This window comes from Sabethes cyaneus, chromosome 3, assembly GCF_943734655.1.
Source record: "Sabethes cyaneus chromosome 3, idSabCyanKW18_F2, whole genome shotgun sequence".
NCBI classification, from domain to species: Eukaryota; Metazoa; Arthropoda; class Insecta; order Diptera; family Culicidae; genus Sabethes; species Sabethes cyaneus.
Window position 1 is genome coordinate 72429933 of NC_071355.1, and position 25113 is coordinate 72455045.

At 39.2% G+C, this 25113-nt stretch overlaps 1 protein-coding gene across 4 annotated transcripts in view; it reads left to right on the forward strand.

Moving 5' to 3' along the window:
* The first annotated feature begins 689 nt into the window (after positions 1-689).
* LOC128741246 (calcium uptake protein 3, mitochondrial) overlaps positions 690-25113 on the forward strand; it is a 163868-nt gene continuing 139444 nt past the window's right edge. For all 4 annotated transcript variants that reach the window (XM_053836909.1, XM_053836908.1, XM_053836910.1 and 1 more), the window contains exon 1: positions 690-894. In XM_053836909.1, the coding sequence (XP_053692884.1) occupies positions 691-894 (204 nt within the window). In that variant the 5' untranslated portion in view covers position 690. The remainder of the gene's footprint in view (positions 895-25113) is intronic.

Sequence of the window (25113 nt, forward strand, 5' to 3'; positions counted from 1 at the left end):
GCATTACATACATTAAAAAGTTTGAAAACCTATCGAATAATTCACTGCTTTTTTGCTTGATTTAACGATAGCTGGCACCACTGCGTACCACGTGCTTGACAGAAGCGGGAGAAATACTCGATGACAACGCGTCGGCACCGGCACCGGTGCTAAATGCTGAGAAACAGCTGTTTTGCTTGGAGAACTCACGCACCGGCAGGTAGGCCGTCTAGTCTTTCGTACTACAGAAAGAAGACGAGCCAACCGAGCCAATACAAGCGCGCTGGTTTCGAACAATTTTTGCTAGGATCTCAAAAAATGAGTACTCCCTGCTTGCTGGGCACTCAATCGCACACGGTGACTCACTCTCCTGTTCTCTCGGTCGTGACATTCGCCTCTGCGAACAAAAACGTCAAAAACTTATGAACAACTTGGCAGTGAAACCAGTTTAAGTACTTTCAGGCTGAATCTGACAAGTTTTATTTGCTTCAGTTCATCAACGGAACCGTGTAGCATGTATAGCTAAATAACATTTGGCAGTTTTTAATACAAACCAACCACGTTTATTCAGCTACAGATGAGTAATAAATAAGTGATTTTTAAACAACATAAATCATTCCTTTCAAACTCAGCCGCACATAAACTGGTTCACAATTTCATCGAAGCTGCCAGCCCTGCTGCTCCGGGTTTAGTACCGGACGAAAAATGGCGATGTACACAAATAAACTGGTACGGTGCTCCCGGTTCGGGCCGTCTTTTACCGCGACAGTGCGAAATTTCAGTGCCGAAACTGGCCGGAAGTGGTTCCTGCATTCCTCGGTGAAATATCTCTGCCTAATCGGTGGCAGCCTGGTGGCCCTCGGCTACGCCAAGCATCGCCATCAGCCACGGGTGTACGCACTCCAGCTGCGAAAGGTAGGTGTCGGATGCTGAATGCTGTGATTGTGATGCTGCGGTTGAAATTTTCCAAGAATTACAGCCTTCGAGAGGTTGAAATCATCAACAGAAACTAGTTTCGATCGGAATTGTATGCGTAAAAAGTGTGACGGTGTTTTGTTTTGTGGTTGGTTAAGCAGGGCGAGCATTTTTTCAGCAATTTGCCTTATATGGAATGAATGATTTTACTTCGGACTAAAACGTAAACAATGTCGTTTGATTTTCTATTAGCTTGTATAAATAACACGCAACGTAAAGGGATAGGTTTAGAATACCAGAGAATGACGTTTTAACTAATTTCAAGGACAATTCACTTAAATTTTTGAACTAATCAAATGACATGAATCGGATTTGTATTTTGGCTAATGCATTGGTTCCAACAATCAACTGTGACGTTGATGTGGGTATTTAAATGACATTGTTATCTTTCTCGGTTAGTCCATTGGATTTTGTTCTTTTAGTACAAACATATGACGAATGGTTCTCAAGTTCTCAATGAGTGTCTGTCGTAGAAGAGTTATGAATCAAACGCGGAACACACACTCAAGTCCTTGCTAGTTGGTCAAGGTCAAAACGAATCACGATGAGAATACGCGTTCTTATAAATGCAGTTGAGTGCCCGATAGGCTAACGACCCCATGCTCTAGTTTTAAACGTAGGAAAATTGTTGATATTTGTTGATTACTCTTATGACGTAGAACTACGTCATAACCTTCTGCGGCTGAGGTGCCCTAATCTTAACGATTATGCTGACGTGGTAGTCTGCTGGACACCCAAACTTAACTTAATAATTCCTATTATTGAATTATGTAAATTCAGATTTTAATTATTTTAGAATTGAGTGCATATCTTTAGCAACCTTTTGGATGTAATTAGACCGCAGATATGAATCTGGAAGACAGTATAAACTTAAGAATCAAAATACAATACATAACTCATCTGTTGCATTTTTTTGATTTTTGGTGTCTGTCAAACTACCACCTCGGCCGCAGAAGGTTAAGTAAAGATCATTCGAAAAAAATTAAAAATGCGAACGATAATGATATATTTATAGGGTTTGAATGCCGATGCTTCTCAACCAATTCAAAAAATATTTATATCAATCGATTACAAATTTTTCTACCGATTGAATATAATCACGAAAACAATTTATGTTTGGCTACTGACTATTGAAAAACGCCTAAGCTTGCCTAAGTTTTCCCATAATTAATGACTCCATTGGTAATAAAATTAGTTTTTCTATTTTAGCTCTTTTTGTAGTTGTATAACTTTTTGATGTTTTATAAAGTTGTACAAATAGTAAAAATACGCAACTTTGCTGAATCTAGTATCCCGATCAGGAAGCCATAACAAGATTATATCTGTTTTATAACACATTTTGATATTTTTATCATATTATGTTATAATTTTGTAGGGACTTCCTGATCGGGATACCTCTATCTTTACTTGTTTTGGAACTGCAGTACTTTTAATATAAAAAATTTCCTAATTTTGACCCCGAATTACTCGACTACTTGCAGACATTCACCTTTATTCTTGTTTACGACCGTATCTTGCATTCGTACGAATAGTTTGTTTCGAACGAATCGGGAAGCACTATTCTCATATACGAATGAACAATAGGAAGGGGCTTTCGAACGTTCGAATTGACTCGAACGAAAACAAGAATACGAATCAGCTTAACTTTCGAACGAATAGCATTCGAACGAAAACAAGAATAAGGGTGATTATTCAGAGATAATAAATGCTTCAGATGTGTGTGCTCCATGTATTCAAAACTCTCAGAAGTTAAGTCGAATTAGCGAGTTGTTACTGGCACTGACATACGTAACATGTCATTCGATCACTTCGTACAGAAACAGATGTATGGCGAAGAAAAAGAAGCTTGGGATTCGTTTGAGGATGCAGTGCACAATTTTTAGGGGAATAGATACCAAAGATCCTCTCTACAAAACATGTTGTATATGTTGAAAGCGTATGAAGCTCAAGGATGAGCTTAAAAATACATTTCCTACATTCCCATGTTGACTGTTTTTCCAAAAACTTGAAGGCATATAATAAAGAGCAGGGCGAAAGAGTTCACCAGGATGTTAGTGAGATCGAGAGACGATATCAAGGAAGCTGCTAACAAATAAAACCTTCTGGATTTTGCAGCTCTTTTTATCCAGTTTCTGATTCATGTGAATTTATTTATATACTTTCATTTCTTCTTTAATTTTCTTTATATGCTGTCTATTGTTGTCTACCATTCTTTTAATTCGGTTCATTATTAAGAATTGGATCACCAGAAATACACACTGAGATGAGCATCATTCTGATGATTCTTCGTTTTCTCGTTATTTTATCACAGCTAAGTATTGATGCCTACCACCTGATATACGCAATGCACGTAAAACCCTTAGTTTAGAAAAGTTTTGATCGAAATGATTCCTATGCCGTCACTAAGGTAACTGGCCTGAAGTTGGCATGCTGTTGACGAATGTAACCTGGCTTAAAGATCTTGCTCAAAACATGAAATACTGCCATTGAACTCACAACTTACGGTTAATCGGAAAAAAATAAATAACGAATCTGGGTTATTTCTCGAAAATAATTGATATATTAAACCATTGATTGTTTTGAGGTTGTCTTTCAACTAACATATGGACAGCTAAATAAAATTATGATAGTTAACATATCATCAATTAGCTCCTATGCAACACAATCGAAAGTACGTAAAAATTGCACAAGCAAAGCAGCAAATTAAACGCCCAAAAGCAATTATCGGAACAGACACTCGTCACTTCTTCATTTCTTCTTTATTTTGAAAATTGCTGCGTCATGTCAAACGCATGAAGATTCCGTCAATACTGTTTTCATACAAGACATCAGTTTTGAAAAATAGCCGCCAGCTTCCTTGATATCGTCTCTCGATATCACGAACACCCTGGTAAAATCTTTCACCCTGCTTTCTACAATAAGCCTTCAAGTTTTTGGAAAATTAGTCAATATGGGAATGTAGGAAATGTACTTTTTTAAGTTCATCTTTGAGTTTCGTACACTTCCAACATGTACAGCATGCTTTGTAGAGAGGATCTTTGGTATTTATTCCCATAAAAAATGTGCACTGCATTCTCATACGAATCCAAAGTTTCTTTTTCTTCGTCATACATCTAATGTTTCTGTAAAAAAGGAATGAATGGCATGTTACGTATGTCATCGAAGCGGCCAGTCTCTTTTTGTCCACTGAATATCTCATGCTCGATTATCCCACAAGCATAGAAAGCAGGGATATTTTGTGTGCCCAACAATATGGTTAGTATTTTAAAATCTCCAGCTTCACATACCATTCACCGGCATTTTTCATAGGTAATTTTTATTAAATTATTAACAAGTCATTTTAGTTATCTTCTAAATGCACGGATAATTTTATAGAAAGTGTTATATTACTATTAAGCAAGAGGACAGCTTTTGGACTTGATTTGGAATAACTTCATACAGAAAACAACATTTTCCTCTTGAAAAACTGAGTAAACTCCTTTTCTCTGTATCTGTACCAGGGGAATGAATTACCATGCGATATAAGTTTTTTATTTTTCAACCGCACCGCACAGTTAGGTTCGATGTACGCTGCTGGACTAACAAGCCAGTCGTTTGTTCGAATCTCGCCTAGGTGGTGCAGCTAGATTAGCTATGTCAAACTGCGACCCGCGGGCCGCTTGCGGCCCTTCAAGATGCTTTATGCGGCCCGCGGACTGATTTGAAAGATGGTGGACTTGTGAGTAACTTTTTTTACGACACAGGGGTCACTCAAATCAGCCATACCGCCTCGTGCATTCTGTAATTTCGAATGCTTTCCGATTGAAATCTTGTGGTAATAGAGGTTTTGCGTCAGATCCTACCCCTCCTTTTCTTATTTTTTCTTGAAAGTACTCCCTATACAAGTGACAATGATGCAAAAAAAATTTTTTCATTGACTCTAGAATTTACTATGATTTTTTAAACAATGCAAAATTGCAAGAATGTAGAATTTTTTTTCACTAACTCACAAATGTTGAGTTTTAAAAAAGGCGTTTCGGCTGCACTGTTTATTAAAATTTTCACATTTTCTGGCAGTATTGCACAACAGATACTGACATATGTGCATCAGCGGCAGTTTACCTTCTTTTTCGTTTCGGGTGTTGCTTACCACAACCCACAAGAGTACAGAGGGGCACAAAATGGTTTCGAAGTGATGAAAATAGAGGACACTATTACAAAAAGGCGTGTAATACATAGGAGAAGTGATGTGTTGAAATAAACGTCGTTTTCATTTTTTTCATTTTTACAGTAGTTAGAGGCTTTATTAAAGAAAGTTTTATATGGGTATCATTTCTAAGTGTCAAAATCGAACATTTAACGAAAAAAAAATTTTTGACGGAAAACCTTCCCAGAAAATGGTTTTTATTGCCGCATATTTTGCATTTTGTTATGCGCAGGAATGGCCAGAGGAATTTGTGGCCCGCGACATTTATGGGGCGATCTCGTTTGGCCCGCACCATGCCTATGCCTGGGCACCACTCTGCTAGATAGAGTCAGTAGGATTTTTGCACTAGCACTATTGCAAATCTATTGAAAATCGATCGGGAAACTGCTAAGCTATCCAGCTTTCCACGAGCGATAATGGCGGATATTGAGCACAAGTGGGCACAATCTTTTGACATTCATTGGAGGAGCGTCGAGTTCGCCCTGACGGAGTTACTATGGATACATTCATGATTGTTTGTTGTTCGAGTGTAAAAATGTAAACATTGTTTAATTTTGCAGATCAGCTGAAGTGCAACATAACTAAACGGATTCAAACTCTTATAGTGGTCTGCGGCCATAATTTGCTGAAGGCACTGGCTCAAAATACTTTTTCACAATCGTGCGAATTAAACATTCGAAACATTACACATTAACGCAAACATTAACTTCATGTTGGTCGAGCCGTTGTCAAGTTTGCTCTCGAACAGCGTCTCGACTTGATAAGAAACTTTCCGTTGCGTATTTGGACATTCTCGCTGAAATTTGCGAAAACTGCAAAGCCACAATCCATAAAACTTGTTGTCCGTTCAATTATGTTCCTCTTTAGCTGATGTGCAAAATTGAACAATGTTTACATTGTTACATTCGAACAACAAACAATCATGAATGTATCCATAGTAACTCTGTCAGGGCTAACTCGACGCTCCTCCAATGCATGTCAAAAGATTGTGCCCACTTGTGCTCAATATCCGCCATTATCGCTCGTGGAAAACTGGATTAGCGTTCAAAACCTAACTACTTTTCAAGAAAGATTTTTTTAAATGACACCCTATCTAGCCAAATCTTGTCGTAAGACGTAGTCAAAACAGTACGCAAAACCGTCGCTAAAAATAAGTGTTTCATTCTTATTGAAAACGATCAAGTTTTGATGCAATAACAATAGTAATAGTAACCAACTTAGCCTGCACATTACAGCATTTTGACTGGTTCTACTCTTGCTGAAGTGGTATCTTATCAGCCGAATGAAAAATGGAAACAGAATGACTTGGCGAAGAAATGGATACAATTGGTAGTATTTCCGATTCCCAAAGTTAAGGATCCAATGACAGAAAATCTGCTTGACTGCTTGACATGCACTAAAACTCGATACAACGTCTATGCTAGCTTGATTCTTGAAAAACTTAAACACCAAATAGGATCATTGTGGTTAGGTTATACTGGGCAGTTTTTCTGCCCGATAGGTTCACTATTCACCATCTTTGTGTACCTTAAAGGCTGTTGCAGGATTTTCGAAAATGGGGAACGCCTGTAGATGTTTTTGGACATTGAGAAGGTACTCGATAATATGTCGTTAGAGTCGCTCAATTGAGTGTTGCAAAGCAACAGTATGATAATAATAACTATAGTTAAGCAAATTATTATGCATACAAATGTATAAAACCGTTTACTTGTTTAGATTTGTGTGACAAATCCATTGTTATGTATTTATTACGAGAATTTCTGCAACGTTTTTTACCAATTGGTTGTCTGAACATAACCTAATTTGATGTCCTGAACGTAAAACGTACTGAGAAAATGCGCAATGAAGCCTTTTACTTCTAACAATATATGGATATGTTAGAATATATTTAAAAATGAAATCTTGTAAGGAAAAAACGAGGAAGATAATAGAAATATTGTTTCATATCTTGTTGCGTCATCTGTGTCCCAAAGTGGACGTTTTAAGTAAGCTGCATCACTGTATTTATCTGTGGGCAATCTTTTGCATTTTCAGATATGGGACTAATTCTGTTTCGGAACAAATTTAAAATCGGTTGAAATGCATAACCATTTTTTCAAACCCCATAGGCCAATTATCGAGTGTCTTTCGATAACTCACAGGCCGTCGTTAAACACTAGAGGATTACAGCGATCGTTGCAAACCATGAATAAATTTCTCCGCGGAATTCAGCTTACGATTTCCGGTGTATTAGCAATTTGAATTTACGGCTGCAAAAAACCGAACGAACTGCCGTTGAATACCGAACGTTTAGCAATTTACTTCCCAACGCAAAGCGTGAAGCAATCACCACCATATAGATTATTATTAATATTAACGTTTAGCGATTTTTCTCGCCCGAGCAGTTAAATAATCACCGTTATACTTTTTTTTATTTTCAAAACCATCTTTTCTAATGCATTTTGAAGCGTTGGTCTTCCAAAAAACAGCAAATTTATGTTCCGAAAGAGAAAATACACGCAAATCATGACCTGGAATCTTCACTAACGCAACAAAATTGTGTGTGCATTAAAAATTGACTTGATCAGATCAGGATGGAACGAAAAAGTTAAGCAAATAGGAAAGACATAAATGATGATCAAATGAAAGTGATCCACATTTGGAATTGTAATTTATTTCTTCTTTTTAAATTAACAACATCAAATAGGAAAGTCATAGACGATATTGCGGCATGAGTAGGATCTATTTTTATTTAATTCTGCTACTATGGACTATGGAGTTTACAAAATATTCACTTCGCGAATGCTTCGTATACAAATATTTCTCGTTTACTCATTTTTGAGATTCTTTTAAGATGCTCAAAAATAACTCTTTCAATTATATAAATGTTTTGTTTTTCATGCTGATAACTCTTTAATTAAATGACTGTTATTGTCCCAAAGTACAGCATTCATGAGTGAACATCTTCATGTGTCAACGCACTTGATCGATTTTTATGTCAAATTTTATTAACAGCCATCGTTCAGCGAAAAATCTCATAAATGTTTTACTGCCATCTCCGTCAGTAGTATTCTCGATCTTGGGCTATCGACCCGCTTTTTAGTCGCAACGAATATTCGCTGACCGAAATGTGGGAGCCTCACTTGACTTGTTGACATAAATTGGCAAAACGTTAGAACCGTCTATACCAGCTGAGTTGCATCCTCCTCATATCGCAACTGATTGGTTTTTATTGGCGTTCGTGAATTGTGAGGCAAATAAATTCTGCATTCTTCGATAGGCGGCACAGGGACGTAAATTTCAGTGAATATAAAAAGCTTTGACAGTTTTTTGTCGACTTTGCCAACTTCTGAAAATCTCTAATATTACGATATTTTAATCAAATGCGGCTTAGGAAGATTTGGTTGACTCACAGGTCATCAAACTCAAAAAAAATGTTTGAATCATTCTAGCATAAAACTATAAAAACCAACCGTAACAAGTAAATGTCACCTAAACTCAACCTGATCGAGTTAAATCTTCGTTTGTTTGAATTAGGCAAATTAACTTGATGATTTCTCTAATCGGACACGCCGTAAATGTGAATGGCTAGTCCAATAAAGTTTACTATCACGTGCTACAAAAAACCGCTTCGCGTTGCGGAGGCAACTATATTCAATCTAAATCCCATTTCACAATTTCGCAAACTCGTCACAAACCCCATACACACGGCAAATGACTCAATCTTTTGGCGCTAGCTATTTGGCCACCAAGGGTACGATGACTCTTTCGAGCCGCCCCGTGCGTTGTCACCCGGGTAGGGGTTCAGCTGAGTTAGTCAACTTTGATGATATGCAGGCAATTTTATGCGAACTTTATTCGTCGTTCTGACGTTAAAAAATCGTTAAATTAAATCGATGAGAGGAAAACTACAGCGCGAAACGGCTTTGAAACGGTTGAAGATCACAGGAAGGGATGGCTTCCGACGGAATTCGGTTGACTTTCAATTTTTGTGTAGGACGAAGTTTTAGGTCCTTAAGTGATGTAAATGTAGGTTTTAAATCAGCAGTTTTCAAGTTTACTTCCATATTATTGAGGGTAATAAGGTTTTAGTAAGATTCTCTATTCATATCCTTATTTTGAACTTTTTTGCTGTTTATAATTTCTTATCTCCTCTGCCTTTGCCAAAATATGGGTTATCTCAAGTGCACGTCACCGAAGATTACAGATACTTCACGCGCCCCACCAAGGTTTTAATATCACCTGAATACGTTGGTAAACATGAACGTTACGGTAGAGTTGATAGAATACTTCTGCTGACACCAGAAAGTCGAGACTCGAGAGTTACACTACTAATCCTTTGGATCCCTTTTGTAATTTTTTTCGCACCAAGTTATAGATAATGGGACCAACGGATAGTGCGTATTGAGCTGGTTGTTTACTATTTCATTTAAAGATAATGAACCTTGTTAAGCTACCTTCGTGGGTCATAGACATAAAAAACAAACATTGATCGTCTCGTAGATATGTGGATTGGAATGAATCAAGACCAAATAAATTTGTTCAGTAATTCAACGCGGCGAACAGAAAGCCTTGTTAGCAAGGCGTACTTAGCACCTTTCGGCGTGACAGGACTCCCGCGTGTAGTGGACTTTCATTCCGCAACGTAACACAATCTTCGCAGTATTTACAGTTAACAATCCGCTTATCGCTGGCGGCGACTTTTCCAACGAGATAGAGTTATTCTCGTGCTGATTAAATATAACGATTTGTATTCATCACCGGGCTAGTCACATTGGCAGACTTGTTCGATAATGGAAGATAATCCGGGGGAAAACACGCGATAGCGTTTTGTTGTTGATCGTAGAGTTATATCATGCCGCAAGGCGATACTCATCTCTGGTTTAAAAGCTTACCGTGTGGACTTTCGTGTCTACGCTCTACACACGTAAGTGGCGGCCACAGGACAGGAGGCTGCTTCGCTGCAGCCAGCTGCCGAAGTGCCGGAGAAGTGAAGAAAGTGATTTAATTTAATGGTTCTAATATTTTCTGGATTACTTGTGTGAGATCTACACTACCGGTCTTACAGCTAAGGTGGTTTATGATTCCTTCTTCATTTATGCAAAACCTATTCTATTTTTTTCACTTGTTTCATTAAGTAATATCAATTAATAAACCGTGATTTTTAGGCAATGAATAGAACAAAGTTGAATTATGAGTCTTGGGTGGATAATGAAACTTACCTAAAACGCTAAAATTCGATTATAAAGGCTGTTTCTGGATCACTAAAAGTCATTTACATCGAAAATTTTTACAAGTATGATAAATCATGTGCAGATGTGGAAAAATATCTCGACAATTGATTATGACAAACATAATGAAAGAGAGTCCTACGTGTAGGTGTGTCTGCAGAAACCTCGTTGCTCTTGATCCAATAACGTATCAACATTTGTGGTTCGAACGGCCCGGTCTTAAAAATTGTTTAGAAGATTCAGCCCTCCCAACAACCAATAGATTCGCCCTTGGGATTTGAAAAGATCAAATTTAAGGAATCACATGCAAGGTAGACGAATGCACTGGGCACAAGCTTTAGGTTAAACGCCAACCAATGAATGGTATAGATAGAATTAAAATTGAAAAGAAAACATTGTTTTGAACCAATATATCTGTAAATATAAAATAAAACAAGTCCAGTACCATTTTTATTTAAGAACAAAATTATCTGTCAAGAAACCAGAAACTAATAAAATTGTTGATTGTGTACAGCCATTAGCAGGACCATCGATTGGCGTTCTTATTCATATTATTCATTTTCTAAAAGCCTTCTTCTGTTTATGTATGACTCAAATCGTATTAATCAATCGATTTAGATTCGATGTAAAAAGTATTTGAAATGGTTGGGTGCAATAGTAAGGGGAAATCTCCATTCATACCATCGCTGTATTAATGGTAACCCAGCGGACGGAAACATCAACGTCTCAATTAAATCAACTATTGCATACTGCCTTTCAGCAATCAATGGGAAAACAAGTCTCCGGCTCTTGTGGCACCACAGGTTGTTGGCTGTTGGCAGGAGGCAGGTTGGAATGTGTCTCTGATATCTGCACAACGCAACGCACCGTTCGAACCGAACCTTCTGGTTTGATTTGACTTGGTTCGGTTCGGTGTGTATTCGAACGTCTCAAGTAACCGACAAGTACGACCGCATCGGACCCAGGCTTCTGGAAGAGGTTTTGACATGTGAAATATCGACGGCGATTATTCAAGCGATCCACCGAAAACGAGATTTTCACCGTCTCTCGCTGTACTCCCATTCTGACGAGTTGCGTTTCTCGTTTCCCTTCGAATGCTGCACTTGTCGATCGTTCAGTAACGCGTCGACGATTACACTTCATTCATCGACGGGAAACCGGCAGAAGGCTGCGAGCAGCTGACAAAACACGCCGGGAACATCCTTCGGAGCTCCTACGGCTCCGGCAATCACCAGGATGGGAAGCGAGTCGGGTTAGTACAAGATTGATTCCTGGCTGTCAACTGTTTTAATTGAGCGGATTAGCTCGTTAACGCAGCAGATTGACTGTTATGTACTGTGATGGAGGAGGAATTTGTCACTTACATTCCTTACATGCAAGTTACTAAGTCAGTGGGGTATGTTGAGATAGGGACTCTGCACCCTGCAGTACAGTCAAGTGTTTTAAAAAAAATTTCCTCCTGTGAAGTCGGTCGGAAATTAGTTTTGCTGTTCAACGTGTAACTGTACTTTCCTGCGTACGAAGAAATGTAAATGTTATTATGGCTTATATGACAGGCCGCGTCGCAAGTGGCACGCCGCTGCGTGACAAATGGAGGTATTTTCACTTCACGCTTCAACAGGTGATCTACATTCGTGCAGGCAGACTACGGTCTCACGCAACGAAATCACGAACGTGGGAAAACGGTTTCCCAAATACTGGCAAATTCAGTTGCATGTTATAATTATAATAGATTTGCATTGAGCCTAAATGTAACGGAATAATTTTAAACACAAGAGGAAAAAGTGCCTGCGAATTGTAAAATTAAAAAAATATCTAATCCTTTGGGTATTATTTCGCATTGAAATACCCTGCCATCGCAATCCACATGAAAATAGCTTTCTTATGGCCAAAAAAATACTGGTTTTATATTATTTCAGAAGATTCCAGAATTATTGATCAATACATTTTTATACTTTGAGAAAAGTAGGGTAAAATGCCAAAATCAAACAAAAAACCACACTATTAGATGAATGGGATCCCAATAAAAATAAGCGGCATTTGGAGATATTGCAATAAAGGCATATTTTATACATATTGCATATTTAAACTCCGGTGCTTTGGTGGTATTGAATTTTAAAATATTGTCTTAGACATACGTACTGAACTTTCTATGAAAATTTCCACCTTCAATCTTGAAGCTATCGAATCCTATGTGACAAGAATTGTTATGTTGAGGTGAGCACTATTTAAAATAGTAAATATATGATTGACAGACAGAATATTTCTGCAGATGTGATACACGCCGTGGATAAACGACGTTAAATAAAATACCCACAGTGGCATTGTTTTACCTGCTGTGGGACAAGCATTTGTTGAAGCCAGATATTGAACCAGAATCCAATACTAGCATTTTTTGCAAAAAAAAATTCATAATCATTGACCGATACCTACAGAGACTGTAGATTACACAGGCGACAAGTAGGGCTGTCTAACCGGTAGTACCGGTAGTACCGAAACCGGTAATACCGACCAATTTTTGGATACCGAAATACCGGTTTTGGCAAAGCAAAAAACCGGTATTTCCGGTATTTTCTAATATCTTAGTTTTTTCAAACTCCTTATTCGAAGAAGAACTAAGTTTGATGGAAGGTTGTAAAACTCATAGAAAAACAACTCGGTGTTAATGCTGACGACATTCTACGACTACTAACAATGAAGAAGGTGAAATTGTAGGTCAAATAATTATAGCTCTTGAACCCGTTTAAGGCACAGTAGAGCATCTTTGCCGTAAAAAAGTTTCATAGTAGTTAGACGTCGCGTTTCAATTTATTTTTGAACAACTTGATATTTAAAAGCCACCAAATTATTCGAAGTTCTCAAATAACGAATTTAGCCAACAAGATCAGGGCCCAGCAACGTCACTTATAAATGGTTTTTCAAATCACTACTCAACAATGAAGTAATGAAGCTTTAGTTTCGACTGAAGCAACGCCGCTGCGTTTTAAAACTGGCTTCAATCAGCCTCAATAAAACGGGTTTCACTTCATAATGTCGACCGATTTTAAAGTTTCGTTTGTCAAATCAAATGTCTATCAAATATTCAGTAGAAGGCTAGCAACTTTGAATGCAATTGAATTGAATTTAAGTAACATTTCCGACAATTTAGCGCATATTATAATTAACCTACTCAACATCGACAAATCGTGCCTGACTGTCAATCGTAGTCATTTGAAATAGTCACTAACTTCAGCTGAAGCTTGCTTAAAACGTTCTGTTCATCAAATGAAACAAATCGCTTCATGTATAAAGCGAAGGTAAGAGAAAGTCAGCTTCATTTATTTGTTTCGAGGATACCAAGCCCTAGTCAGAATACGGGAATATTTCCGCTTTTCGGGCATTCTTGCCATTAAAGGATCTACCAGGAAACACTTTCGAATATTTTTCAAGTATTTCTAGTGATACATTGATCAAACAAGCAGATAAAATTTCCAAGCTCTGCGAATAGTGGGATTGATAATAGAGAAGAGAAGATATCTGTCAACGATGATGAAGAAGATTACGCTATGCAAGGGTTCTGCTCTAGGGATGCAGGAAAATTAGTGAAGAGACAATAGGAGTCCGGGCCATTTAATATGCTGGAAGCTAGATTACCGGGACATTTAAAAATAGTTAAAAGCGGGTTTCCCTACAATAAATTTGAATAAATGAAAGAAAAATTCCTGATGCACTTAGAGCCGTTTCTCAGACTTCGATGAAAGCAGAAATTTTCGTTGGAAGCGCTGGCAATAAAATCTAGCAGGGGAAATAAATCACTAAGCGTATTATATCTGCTTAAATTCTACTTTGATAAGGAACAATACTGAAACTAAAGATTGCAAATAGAGACATTTACTGAAAAACATCGACATTTCTATAGATTCCGAATAATCTGCCAATACCGGTTTTTTACCGGTACTACCGGTATTTTCTACGCCAATACCGAAATACCGGTTTTCACCAAAAGCACTCAATACCGACAGCCCTAGCGACAAGGCACTCAAAAACCGCTAACTTATTTATTATAAACTAGCTGACCCGACAAACTTCGTATTGCCACAAATTAACCTGTGTTGTACATAAATCATGAATCTCGGATGATCTTTGTCACAATCTCGAGTTTTGCAAGTTTCTGAGGAGTTCAACATTAGATGATTCATTTTGGCAGTTACGTAACTATGAAAGCATCCCAGGCAACCAATAAACATCACCAATGCTATTCAAATATAATACATAGTCGCCTTAAATGCTACTTAAATGCTATTTTGGCAAAATATACAGCTACTTTACTGATAACCTTCTTATAGTGCTGACAATGCTTATTTACAGCTGACACGAAGAATTTGAATATCATTTTGGATGCCAATTTACAACACCTAGACCTAGACAGTAGTGATTTCTGCGGGGAGTTGCCTCCCCACAGTGGGCGGCGCTTCCGACGGCGGGTCGCCGGCATCTCCTACATGCTAAATTTGGTTCCATTGACTTGATTAGTACTCAAATTATAAGGAAATTTGTATTTCATTTGTATGGGAGCCCCCCCTCTTAAAAGGAAGGGGTCGAAATACACCACAGAAAAAAATTATGCCATCTAAAACTTCCACATGCCACATTTGGTTCCATTGGCTTGATTAGTACTCAAATTATAAGGAAATTTGTATTTCATTTGTACGGGAGCCCCCCCTCTTAAAAGGGTAAGGGGTCGTAATTCACCATAGAAAAAAAGTTGCCTCCAAAAACACTCACATGCCAAATATGGTTCCATTTGCTTGATTAGTTCTCGAGTTATGAGTCAATTTGTATTTCAGTTGTATAGGAGCCCCCCACCTCCTAAAGTTGGGAGAGGTCCTAATTCATCATAGAAAAGATTCTTGCCTCCAAAAACACCTACAAGCCAAATTTGGTTCCATTTGCTTGATTAGTTCTCGAGTTATGAGGAAATTTGTATTTCGTTTGTATAGGAGCCCCCCTCCTAAAGTGGGGAGGGGTCCCAATTCATCATAGAAAAAATTTTTGTCTCCAAAAACACACACATGCCAAATTTGGTTCCATTTGCTTGATTAGTTCTCGAGTTATGAGAAAATTTGTATGGAAGCCCCTCCCCCTCTTAAAGGGGAGAGGAGTTATAATTCCCCGTATAAAGAGGGGAGGGGTCTCAATTTACCATAGAATAAATTCTTGTCACCGAAAACATCCACATGCCAAATTTTGTTCTGTTTGCTTGATTAGGTCTCGAGTTATGCAGAAATTTGTGTTTCATTTGTATGGAAGCCCCCTCTCTTAGTGGGGGGAGGGGTCTCTAGCCATCACTAAAAGCTTTCCTGGCCCCAAAAACCTCTACATGCAAATTTTCACGCCGATTAGTTCAATAGATTTCGATTCTATAAGGAACATACGGACAGACAGACAGACAGAAATCCTTTTTATAGGTATAGATAAAGGTAACTCTCCGCTTTGATTTAAAATTCAGCGATAATTGAGTGCCTTGTCGGCTCTGTAATCTATAGTCTCTGTGACCGATACTTAGCTCCATTGATAGTGATGTGACGGCCATGTTTGAAAAAATAAAGAGTGCCGATCCGTAAACCATCCATCCGTCATATCCATGCATCCAGACATGAACTTCATCGCTGGATACAATTTTTCGATAAAAAACGGATCTTCTTAAAGTGTTCCAAGTCTACTTATCAGAAACTCAGCCCTAATCCTTGCGAAAAATCTTATGGGTCAAGAATACACCTGTATCTTCAAAATAGTAATAATAATTTGTCTGAACAAGGTCCTTGAACGTACCACGAGGGGTCGTTTGTTCCCGTTCACACTTTCTTGTTTATTTATTTGGCGAAAAATGTTTGTAACTTGGTTGATCTACCACGGGAGGTCACTTGACCTCCAGTAGATGGCAGAATCAAACAATGTAATGTAATATATTGTTGCATCATGTTTGTTGACAACTAGAGGTTCTTATATGAATTATGTGTACGTACGAACACCATCTTTGCAGAATAGTTGTCCGACATTCTTGCAACATGCCCTGCCCATCGAAGCATCAAGGAAAAGTAAACCCGGCTTGCAGCTTGAATGCATCGTTGAATCTCTTTACTCGTATTACTGTCGGCGGTGACGGAGGATCCCAAACATATGAACTCATCAACTACTACAATTTATCACCGTCAACAGTCACTGATATTGTAGTCTTCGGAGCCTTTTCTTACCATATATTTTGTTGCGATGCATTAATTTATAACCCACTGCTCTTAGCCTCCGTTTTTAGTCTGATGTTGATTGCCTTCTCCGTCCCAAGGTTTCCAGTAATGATATCGAGATCGTCTGTGAAGGCTGGGAATTGGCATTTCACTCGCCGTGTCACACCTGCAATAGCGATGCTGAATAACGTCCCCTTGCCGCAACCTTCTGCACGAATCGAAAAGATTTGAAAATGCCTCCGAAGCACGCACGTAGCACATAACTCGCTCCAGGGTAGCTTTGATCAGCAACATTAGTTTGTCCATAGTTGTACGTGTTCGACTGTATCATATACTGCCCTGAAATCCACGAAAATATGATGCGTGTGCATGGAGTACACTCCCGACATTTCTAAAGGATTTGTCTGATACTGCTCGACGAAATGAAACGACGTTGCAAAATCTGGAAGAGCATCTTGTAGGTGGCGTTGATCAACGTGATGCCGCAGTAATTACGTTGATTACGCAGCCCCCGTCTGAAATCCTTGAAATTATACAGTGTAATGCCGCTCCTTGCGAATTTTATAGAGTTTTTGCGGGAGTCGGTCTTTTACAGCGACTCTATTACTCTTCAGCTGACCGGTTTCTTGCTGGATCACTTTGAAATCGTGAGGCAGCACGCAGTTATCGTCCGTAGGCAGTCCTAGATTAACGACCGTTGCGGTCCGGTGCGTTATATTGCCATGGAGATCGCCATCTATCGAAGAAATGCTTCCTTCTGCCGACTACCTCGCGTTCGTTTGTAGCGGGGTTTTCCTCTTCGTCTCACCCTCTTACAGAACTTGCGCGTCGCATTGGCCCAGAATAGTTGTTCTAACACTTTACGATCTCTGTCCTCCTTCGGGCGCTTTTTCCTCCTCAATATCGTCGTTAAACCAGTCATTTCGCGCACTCGAGTTTTCTTCACCTACCATCGCCTGTTTCCAGTGTGTTGATCGCTCTTCTGCTCTGATAAAATTGAACTTTGCCGCCGCGGATCCTTTTCACATTCTCGCCTTTGGGACAGATCTCCTCCAGTGCCACGACATCTAACTTTTGGGGTTCTAGCTGTTCCAGCAACACCCTGTCGCCATCCACGCACTTCAACGATCTACAGTTCCAGGTACTCATCATCATATCCTGCACAGTTGAAGATGCGGCTAAGTTAGTCTGTTTCTTCCACTTTGAACGCATTTCTTTAGCACTGTTGACTGCAGAACCGCTTTGCCAAAGTCGTTGTATGATAATTATTCAAAATTTCTAGTTCATATCACAAGGGGCGTGCCGGTGACGCACTAGGGATGTCTAAATTTACTTTTAGCCAGGCTTTATTTTCTTCTTGGACCTGGGACATAAAAACTCTCAACATAACAGCTTGGACCGAATCCAAAACTGTTTACGGAACTCACATACTTGATCTGTGCTTTGCAGACTAAGATGTTGGACAGACATGTACTTAAACTTTTCGAACCTACCAAAACATTTCCTCCAGTTGTCCATGCACGTACATGCATTTACCTACGATGCTCGTACTGATAAATACGTACCGATAAATACGCGAACCATTTTACAACCGAACACATGACTTCACACGCGCTGACAATGAAAATCTTTACCGCCTCACTACCGCCTTCAATTTTATGCGTTTGATACCGATCTAAAGGTAGTCCTTGGTAGAGATAATCGCCATGTTTTGCGTGTCAAACTCGACCGTTTGAGTGTGCCACCAGGCTTTGTCTGCTGATCAACGTCGAGTCGTATCTGACTAATCTTCGCTGTGCTTCAAATTGAGCTCAACAGAATCAAAAACTATGCGTCCCACAAGGCAGTAATCTAGGGTTATTTTTAATAACGTCTGCAAATCATTATCCAAAAGATCCGAATTTCAGTATAGCGACAACCGGAAAATTGTTTGGGTCATCAGAACTCCCACTGACTATCATCAGTTGCTGCAAAGAATCATCGACAAGCTTAACAATCGACTGATGCAAACGTAAATTCTTATAAGATGACCGGGTGTTGCTCAAACAGCTTAATCCCTGCAAATCTGGCATCGCTGCTCTACCGGAAAATTAAGCGATAGAAGGTTTAGGATTCATAGAGGAAAGACTCAGGTACTACCGAACTGGGAACGGGCGTGAGGTGGTTAATTAGTGGAAACAGCTCTTCGATTAACGCCTTAATGGCGTAATTGCAGAAGAAGGAGCAATGAAGCTTAACTTAGGAATTCATTTGGAAGATTAGGAATTCCTATGGAGCAAAGCCGCCGGTAATATGGCCAACAGTCGCTCCCAATGGATCTCACTGGGTTATTTCTAGAATATGCGAAGAGGAGAGGCTACCGGAAAAGGATGATCGGTTCAACTGCTGCAACTATCGCGACACAACACTCTTAAACACCGTCCACAACGCGTTGTCCCAGATCCGTTACGCCATTACTATCACCGATAGCACAATGTTTCGTAGGAAATTAAGGAAGTAGCTTTCATGGAAGCTCGCGGCAGTACGTAACAAACTTTTAACGCCAAAAATATCATACCGAAATGTAGGGAATACAAAGTAGCCACGTGTCGCTTATTTATTGTGTACAAAAAAATTGCATCCAATGCAATTCATTAAAACCAGTTATGGTAGATAATGCACGAACACTGTTTTCTGACCAAATATAGTCAAAAAACATTGTACCGAGTGATGTGTATCGTGCGCATCTCGAGGACACTCTCGAGATTCTTCGAAACACTAAGTGGAGGACGATATAACGACGAAACTGACAATGTGCAGACACTTATTAGACCGACAGTTCTTCATGGGCTTGAAACTGTAATGCTACTTACGGAGGACATATGCGCCATTGTCGTGTTCCAGGGGAAGGTACTACGAACGATATTTGGCAGAATACAAACGCCTACGTATATCTGGCGAAGGTCAGAAAGTTTCGGTGGGCTGGGCACCACGTAACAATGGCGGATGATAGCGCAGTGAGAACGGTTCTATTCAACAATCTTATCGGTACCAGAAATAGAGAGGTCCAACGTGTGAGATGGCTCGACCAAGCCGAAAGTAACTTGCGACTTCTTAGGTGAAATTCTATGGCATCTAAGGCTCGAGCAGCACGTTTCTCATAATCAAAGTATTATAATCTCAAGTAGGCCAAGATCGAGTTGAATGAAGATGACAGTTTGAAACAACGCGAGCTAGCCTGACTTTCTGCTGACTTTGATTCGACGACGAGCTATCCTATGAAATCAGTTCCGTAGCACTGTATCGACGTGCTGCCGCACCCTCTTCAATAGTGGTGTTTTTTTTTAACCGGTATTATTTTTTTGATTTCAATATTAGTTCTAGTGTTTTCTGTGACTGACTAACAAATATTTATGTACATTTCTAGCTTCATTCCTCGTTTCACACGTGTTGTTCATATAGACCGTCTGTCAGAGGAGTACAAACAAATAAAATAATAACCATAATACCTAACAGTGAAATATTTTTTTCAAATCCCTCGTCCAACACGGTATCTTAAGCAGATTTTTGCTAACTGAAATCGACTAATCACTGAAATCACACACGAAATCGTCTGCAAACCGAATATATTGTCAAAAACAAATCTATAAAAATGTCACCAAATAGAATAATACTTCCAGTTGTGGTAGTCTGTCCAAATCAAACATTAATCCAACAACTTCTGATGGATTGACGCTCACGCATATCGTAAAATAACATCATTCAATTCATTAGAGTAACCAATTATTGACAGATTACCGAGAAACACAGCACCTACAAAGAAAACATGCACGCCATAAATCCACATATCTAAAACGGAAAAAATTAAACTGAACTCAAGTTGTATCAATTTCTAAATTTATGTTTATTGCAACATTCGCACCAGACCTCGTACTGAAACATATTTACGGCTACGAAACTCCGTGATGTCATAATGCTATGATGAGCCGGCCAGTTTCAGTCACTCATTCCCGAGTCCTCCAATTTACTGGCAGGGCCAAACGAGTAACCTTTTGCGTCGGTCCTCCCAAATCAGGCGCCTCGAAACAGTGCTTATTGCTCACTCGTCAGAACTTTATGGCATTTTAAAAGGGATCAGAAATTTATAGCTATCGGGTATTTAAAGATTAAAACAAATATTTATTTATGGTGTTTAGCATAACAAAAGGGCAACCAACGGCTCGAAGAAAAAGGGATCATGTATGTATGTTCGGTTATATTTCTACTGGATCGAATCGGACATATCGAAAATGCAGTTGCCGCGCAATCACCTGCTTTACGACCGTCGTCGGCCACTGCCTTTCTTCTTCGAGCTTCACACGGGATGATTACGACCCGCTAACGAGTGAGAAGTGGTTCGGCTATCACCTCGCGCGGCTGCGAACCCTGATATGGTCCTGCCACCTAACAACGACAGCCAGCATCCGACTGGCCGACTGCCGTCCGTTCCAGCAAGCACATCGTGCGTGTCTATAAAGTGGCGGCTTTAGATCTGTTTTGAGCTAACTTATCTTAATCCGGAGCTGAAGAGCAACGCATTTCGTGCGCCGATCCGGCCGGTTCGCTCGATCGTTTTCCGCTGCGCTGCGCTGCACCGACTCGAAACGGCTACACCATCTGGTTCATCGAAGAAAATATGGAATAATAAAAAAAACAAAACGGCCAACGTCCAAGACGCTGAAGCAATTTGAAACCGAAACATGAACTATCAAATACCAATAAATAATAAAATCAATAGCGTATGCAACGAAAGGATTACGTGAGCTTAATTCGATCGACGGGCAGCGATCGGTGCTTGAAATAATCAAAAAAACTGAAAATTGACCATAGAATAGAACATATAAAAATGTAGTTTCATCCCAAATTTTTTAATATTTCTAGATAATATTTATTATATGTTCAGACAGTCTGTCACTAAACTTATTTTTTCGTTTCATTTTCTTTCAGGTACGTGTTAACCATTTTCTACACAGGATGCTTAACCTTTCATCCTATCGGATTTGATACAGTGGAGGACCCCCAACCGGCTAGCATTTTACTAGTAATGCCGAACCACTGCACCACTCTGCTCTGTTTTGATCACCTTTCTATTCTATGCACAATGTTGTACAAAGCGAGCAACGATTGATTTTTCGTTTTTGTAAGGCTTAAAATGAGCGTATTAGCCAGCCAGCAACCGCCGCCGGCCGGTGCGGTGTGCCGATCGAACTCCATCAATAGCGGTACAGATTTTATGACTGGTGGCGGTCGCAGTCACATTTCATAACTGCGGATGCTGGTTGATGGTCGCGTTCGTTAGCGGATACGGCCTCCAGAGAAATGGGATTCTAATTCGTGTTTGACTACGAATTAGATGAAACTGATAGGAGTCTATGGGGTTGAGAGGCAGAGAATGCATCATCAGAACCGTAGCCCTGGGGAATGTGCATCGGAATGCATTGATATTCTTGTCGTTTGTTTGTCGATGCAACACGGCGAGATTAACTTTTCGTGATGAGCCAGCGGTTCTTAGAATATCGTATAGATGAAATACACAATTCATGAGTTGCACGCGAATGAATCATTTGCCATTGCGCGAGGTGCGTGCTGTGATCTAGATCTCGGGTAGAGTTCAAGGTTAAACACGACAGGTACTACACCTAACAATTGCGCGTCTTTCTCTGAAATGAAGAAATGAAGTTGAACATGTAGGTCTTACCGATGGGGTGCTCCGGTTTAAACTGTGCGTGCTTGTAAGCCGTGTCATTCAACTTGGAGTCGTGACCGGTCCATCTAAGGCCCGACGGTGGCCAATGATCGCGGGAATGGCTATAAATTTTGTCAATCCACCTTCGGTCAGGTTCAACGAAAACGACAGTGATATTTGCAACAACAACAACAAAACAGCCCGTGATGGGTTTTTATTTATGGCTCTCCTGAACGGGAAACGAAATGCAAAAATCGAGCACGTTTAAACTTTTGCTTTTATTATTGAGATGTTTGATCCACCCGATTGGGCGGGGGAACTTGATCTTGTTCTCACGACTGAATGACCGTGATTTTGCCGGAGCCGAGACGAGAAAAGCTACGTAGGCGTTTTGGTTCGATTTTTTTTTGTATCAACGCTTTACGATAGAATATTGGTGAAGGAAAGATTAGCTGAAAATATTCTAAAGCAGTTATTGCGGAGTTTCCACCTATTTAGAGTCCCACGCGAAAATTATTAGCGTGGTTATTTTCTGCGTTTAGTACAGATGTTAGTAATTTAGCAATTCAAACCATCAGTTTTTCGTTATTGCCTCCCCACTGCACCTCTCCTTACTTGACAAGCATAGTTTCAGTGTATTTAGTGAGTACAGAATAATTATTATTCAAAAACGTATTTGCGTAGGACTCGTAAAATTGCTGCAAGGTACAATAGCAGTTAAAGGAGCAGGAATTTGAAGGTCTGATCCAAAATTATCCTATTAATAATAGTTCAGCGCGTGTTTCAACCTGTAGCTGTATTTCAGCAGTGTAGCAGGGATATCCTTTTTATATGATTCTCAAGCGGTTAGTATTTCAATACTTTCCATACGATATTTTTGCATATGAAAGATTATTTGTTGACTTTTTTTACATGCTATTTATTTAATTCCACATTTGCAGTTTTTTCCATTGTTAACAAAAGAAAAACAAACCGTTGAATTATTTTTTTTTTTTCTTATAAACGCTTAGCACTAAGTTATTTTAAGAATACCCTTGCCACGTCTGTTCTTGTATCAGATTTTTACCTTTCTTCTTAAAAAATTAGTGGAGTTGTGTACAAGACACGACCGCAATTTACACGACGACAGTTTACCATTATTAGCCAATTAGTCAAAAGCTTGTAACAGAAATTTACTGTATTCCCAATTCATAGATACATTTCCAATCAATTGAAGCAAAAATCTTCAAAATAAATTAGGAAATTAGCAAATCAGAAACATGTAAAAACAAAATTTTTATGACGCTAGCTTTTTACAATTAACGTAGAGAACGTAGGGGAGAGACGTCTACAGTGAGACACTTTTTTTCCAAAAATTTAAAAAAAATTTTGTTGATAGTTACCAACGAGGTCTTCAATCCGTTTGAAAGGTATATCCTTCTAGTTGTCTGAAAAAAAGTTTCAGCCCGTTTGGTTAAAAGATAAAATAGTTACAAACGCAAATGTGAAGGTGTCTTTTTGGCTCACTGTTCCCCAGTAGGTGGGAAGAGTGAGACAAGGAGTATTGAATACTGAGATACATATTAGAATTAAACTTAAACCTTATTTTTTGGTTACAAAGAATAGTTTAGAGGTCGTACTGTTTATTTTGTGCATGAAGGATACATTATTGTTGTGTATTATTGAAAATTCCGATTTTTCTCACATCTACATTTATATTCATATAAAGGTCCAATCCTGGTTATCTGACCTTCAACTTACACTTCAGAACTCATTTACAATCAATTTATATGGATTGATTTACAATTCAACAAAAAATTTTTTTTTGAAAATTACCCTCATCTGTTTGTCTCACTGTTCCCAATAGGAATGTTTTATAAGAAATAGTGAAATAGTGGTGTTAGCAAACAATTCGATGGTCTTATATGTTTTATTTTTATCTCTTATTCCTATGAGATGCCATGTAGTAAATTTAATTTGGGTTAGTTATGCGATTTGCCGTTAAAAATCACCTGAAAATGATCGCAATAAAATGTACTTTGACCCCCCCCCCCCCCCCCCCCCCAAAACGACTTTTATTGCAAAATATACTAAAAAATTAACAAATTTTTCTCAAACTGTATTATGTGATATAGATTCACAAACTTTACTTTGCACGAAAATATCATGAATCTTGTATGTTTTATGGCGAAGCTATTCCCGATGTCTCACTGTTCCTGTTGTCTCACTGTTGACTACTCTCCCCTACACGAAAATAATCAAACACAGATATTTATTGTGTACTATACAGAACAAAAACAAGGCGTGAACGGGCTTACTAACTTAAGTGGTAAAGGTCCGTTACCGATCCAGCGGCGAACGAATTATGGTCCTCCAGTACTGTCGGTCTTGGACTACCGTTCTCCAATACCCACGAACTCCAGCTGAACGTGCATAGTCTTCGACATCGCACACCCATCGGGTGCGGGGTCTGCCTCGGAGTCTACGGCTTCTTCCTGGTTCTCTGCTGAAAACACTTTTGGTTACTCTTTTGTCGGGCATTCTGGCCACGTGTCCAGCCCTCCGCTGCACAATGGGCAAAAACGACCTCGTAATGCCAATAATAAGAAGCCGCTAATTTGCAATCTTACAAGATACCTATTCCTATGTAAAAAAATGCAAGGAATCGATTGGTGATGGTCCTGCGCAGACGCCTGGTCTATTTTGCACTATTATCCCCAAAAATCATGGTAAAAGCTAATTAAACAGTATAAAAACTTATTTGCCGCCCGTGAAATTAACTCAAATAGCTTCCAAATATTAGACCAAACCTCGTGTTTTTAGTCTTGACCTTGAAATGCGGTCAGGCATATATTA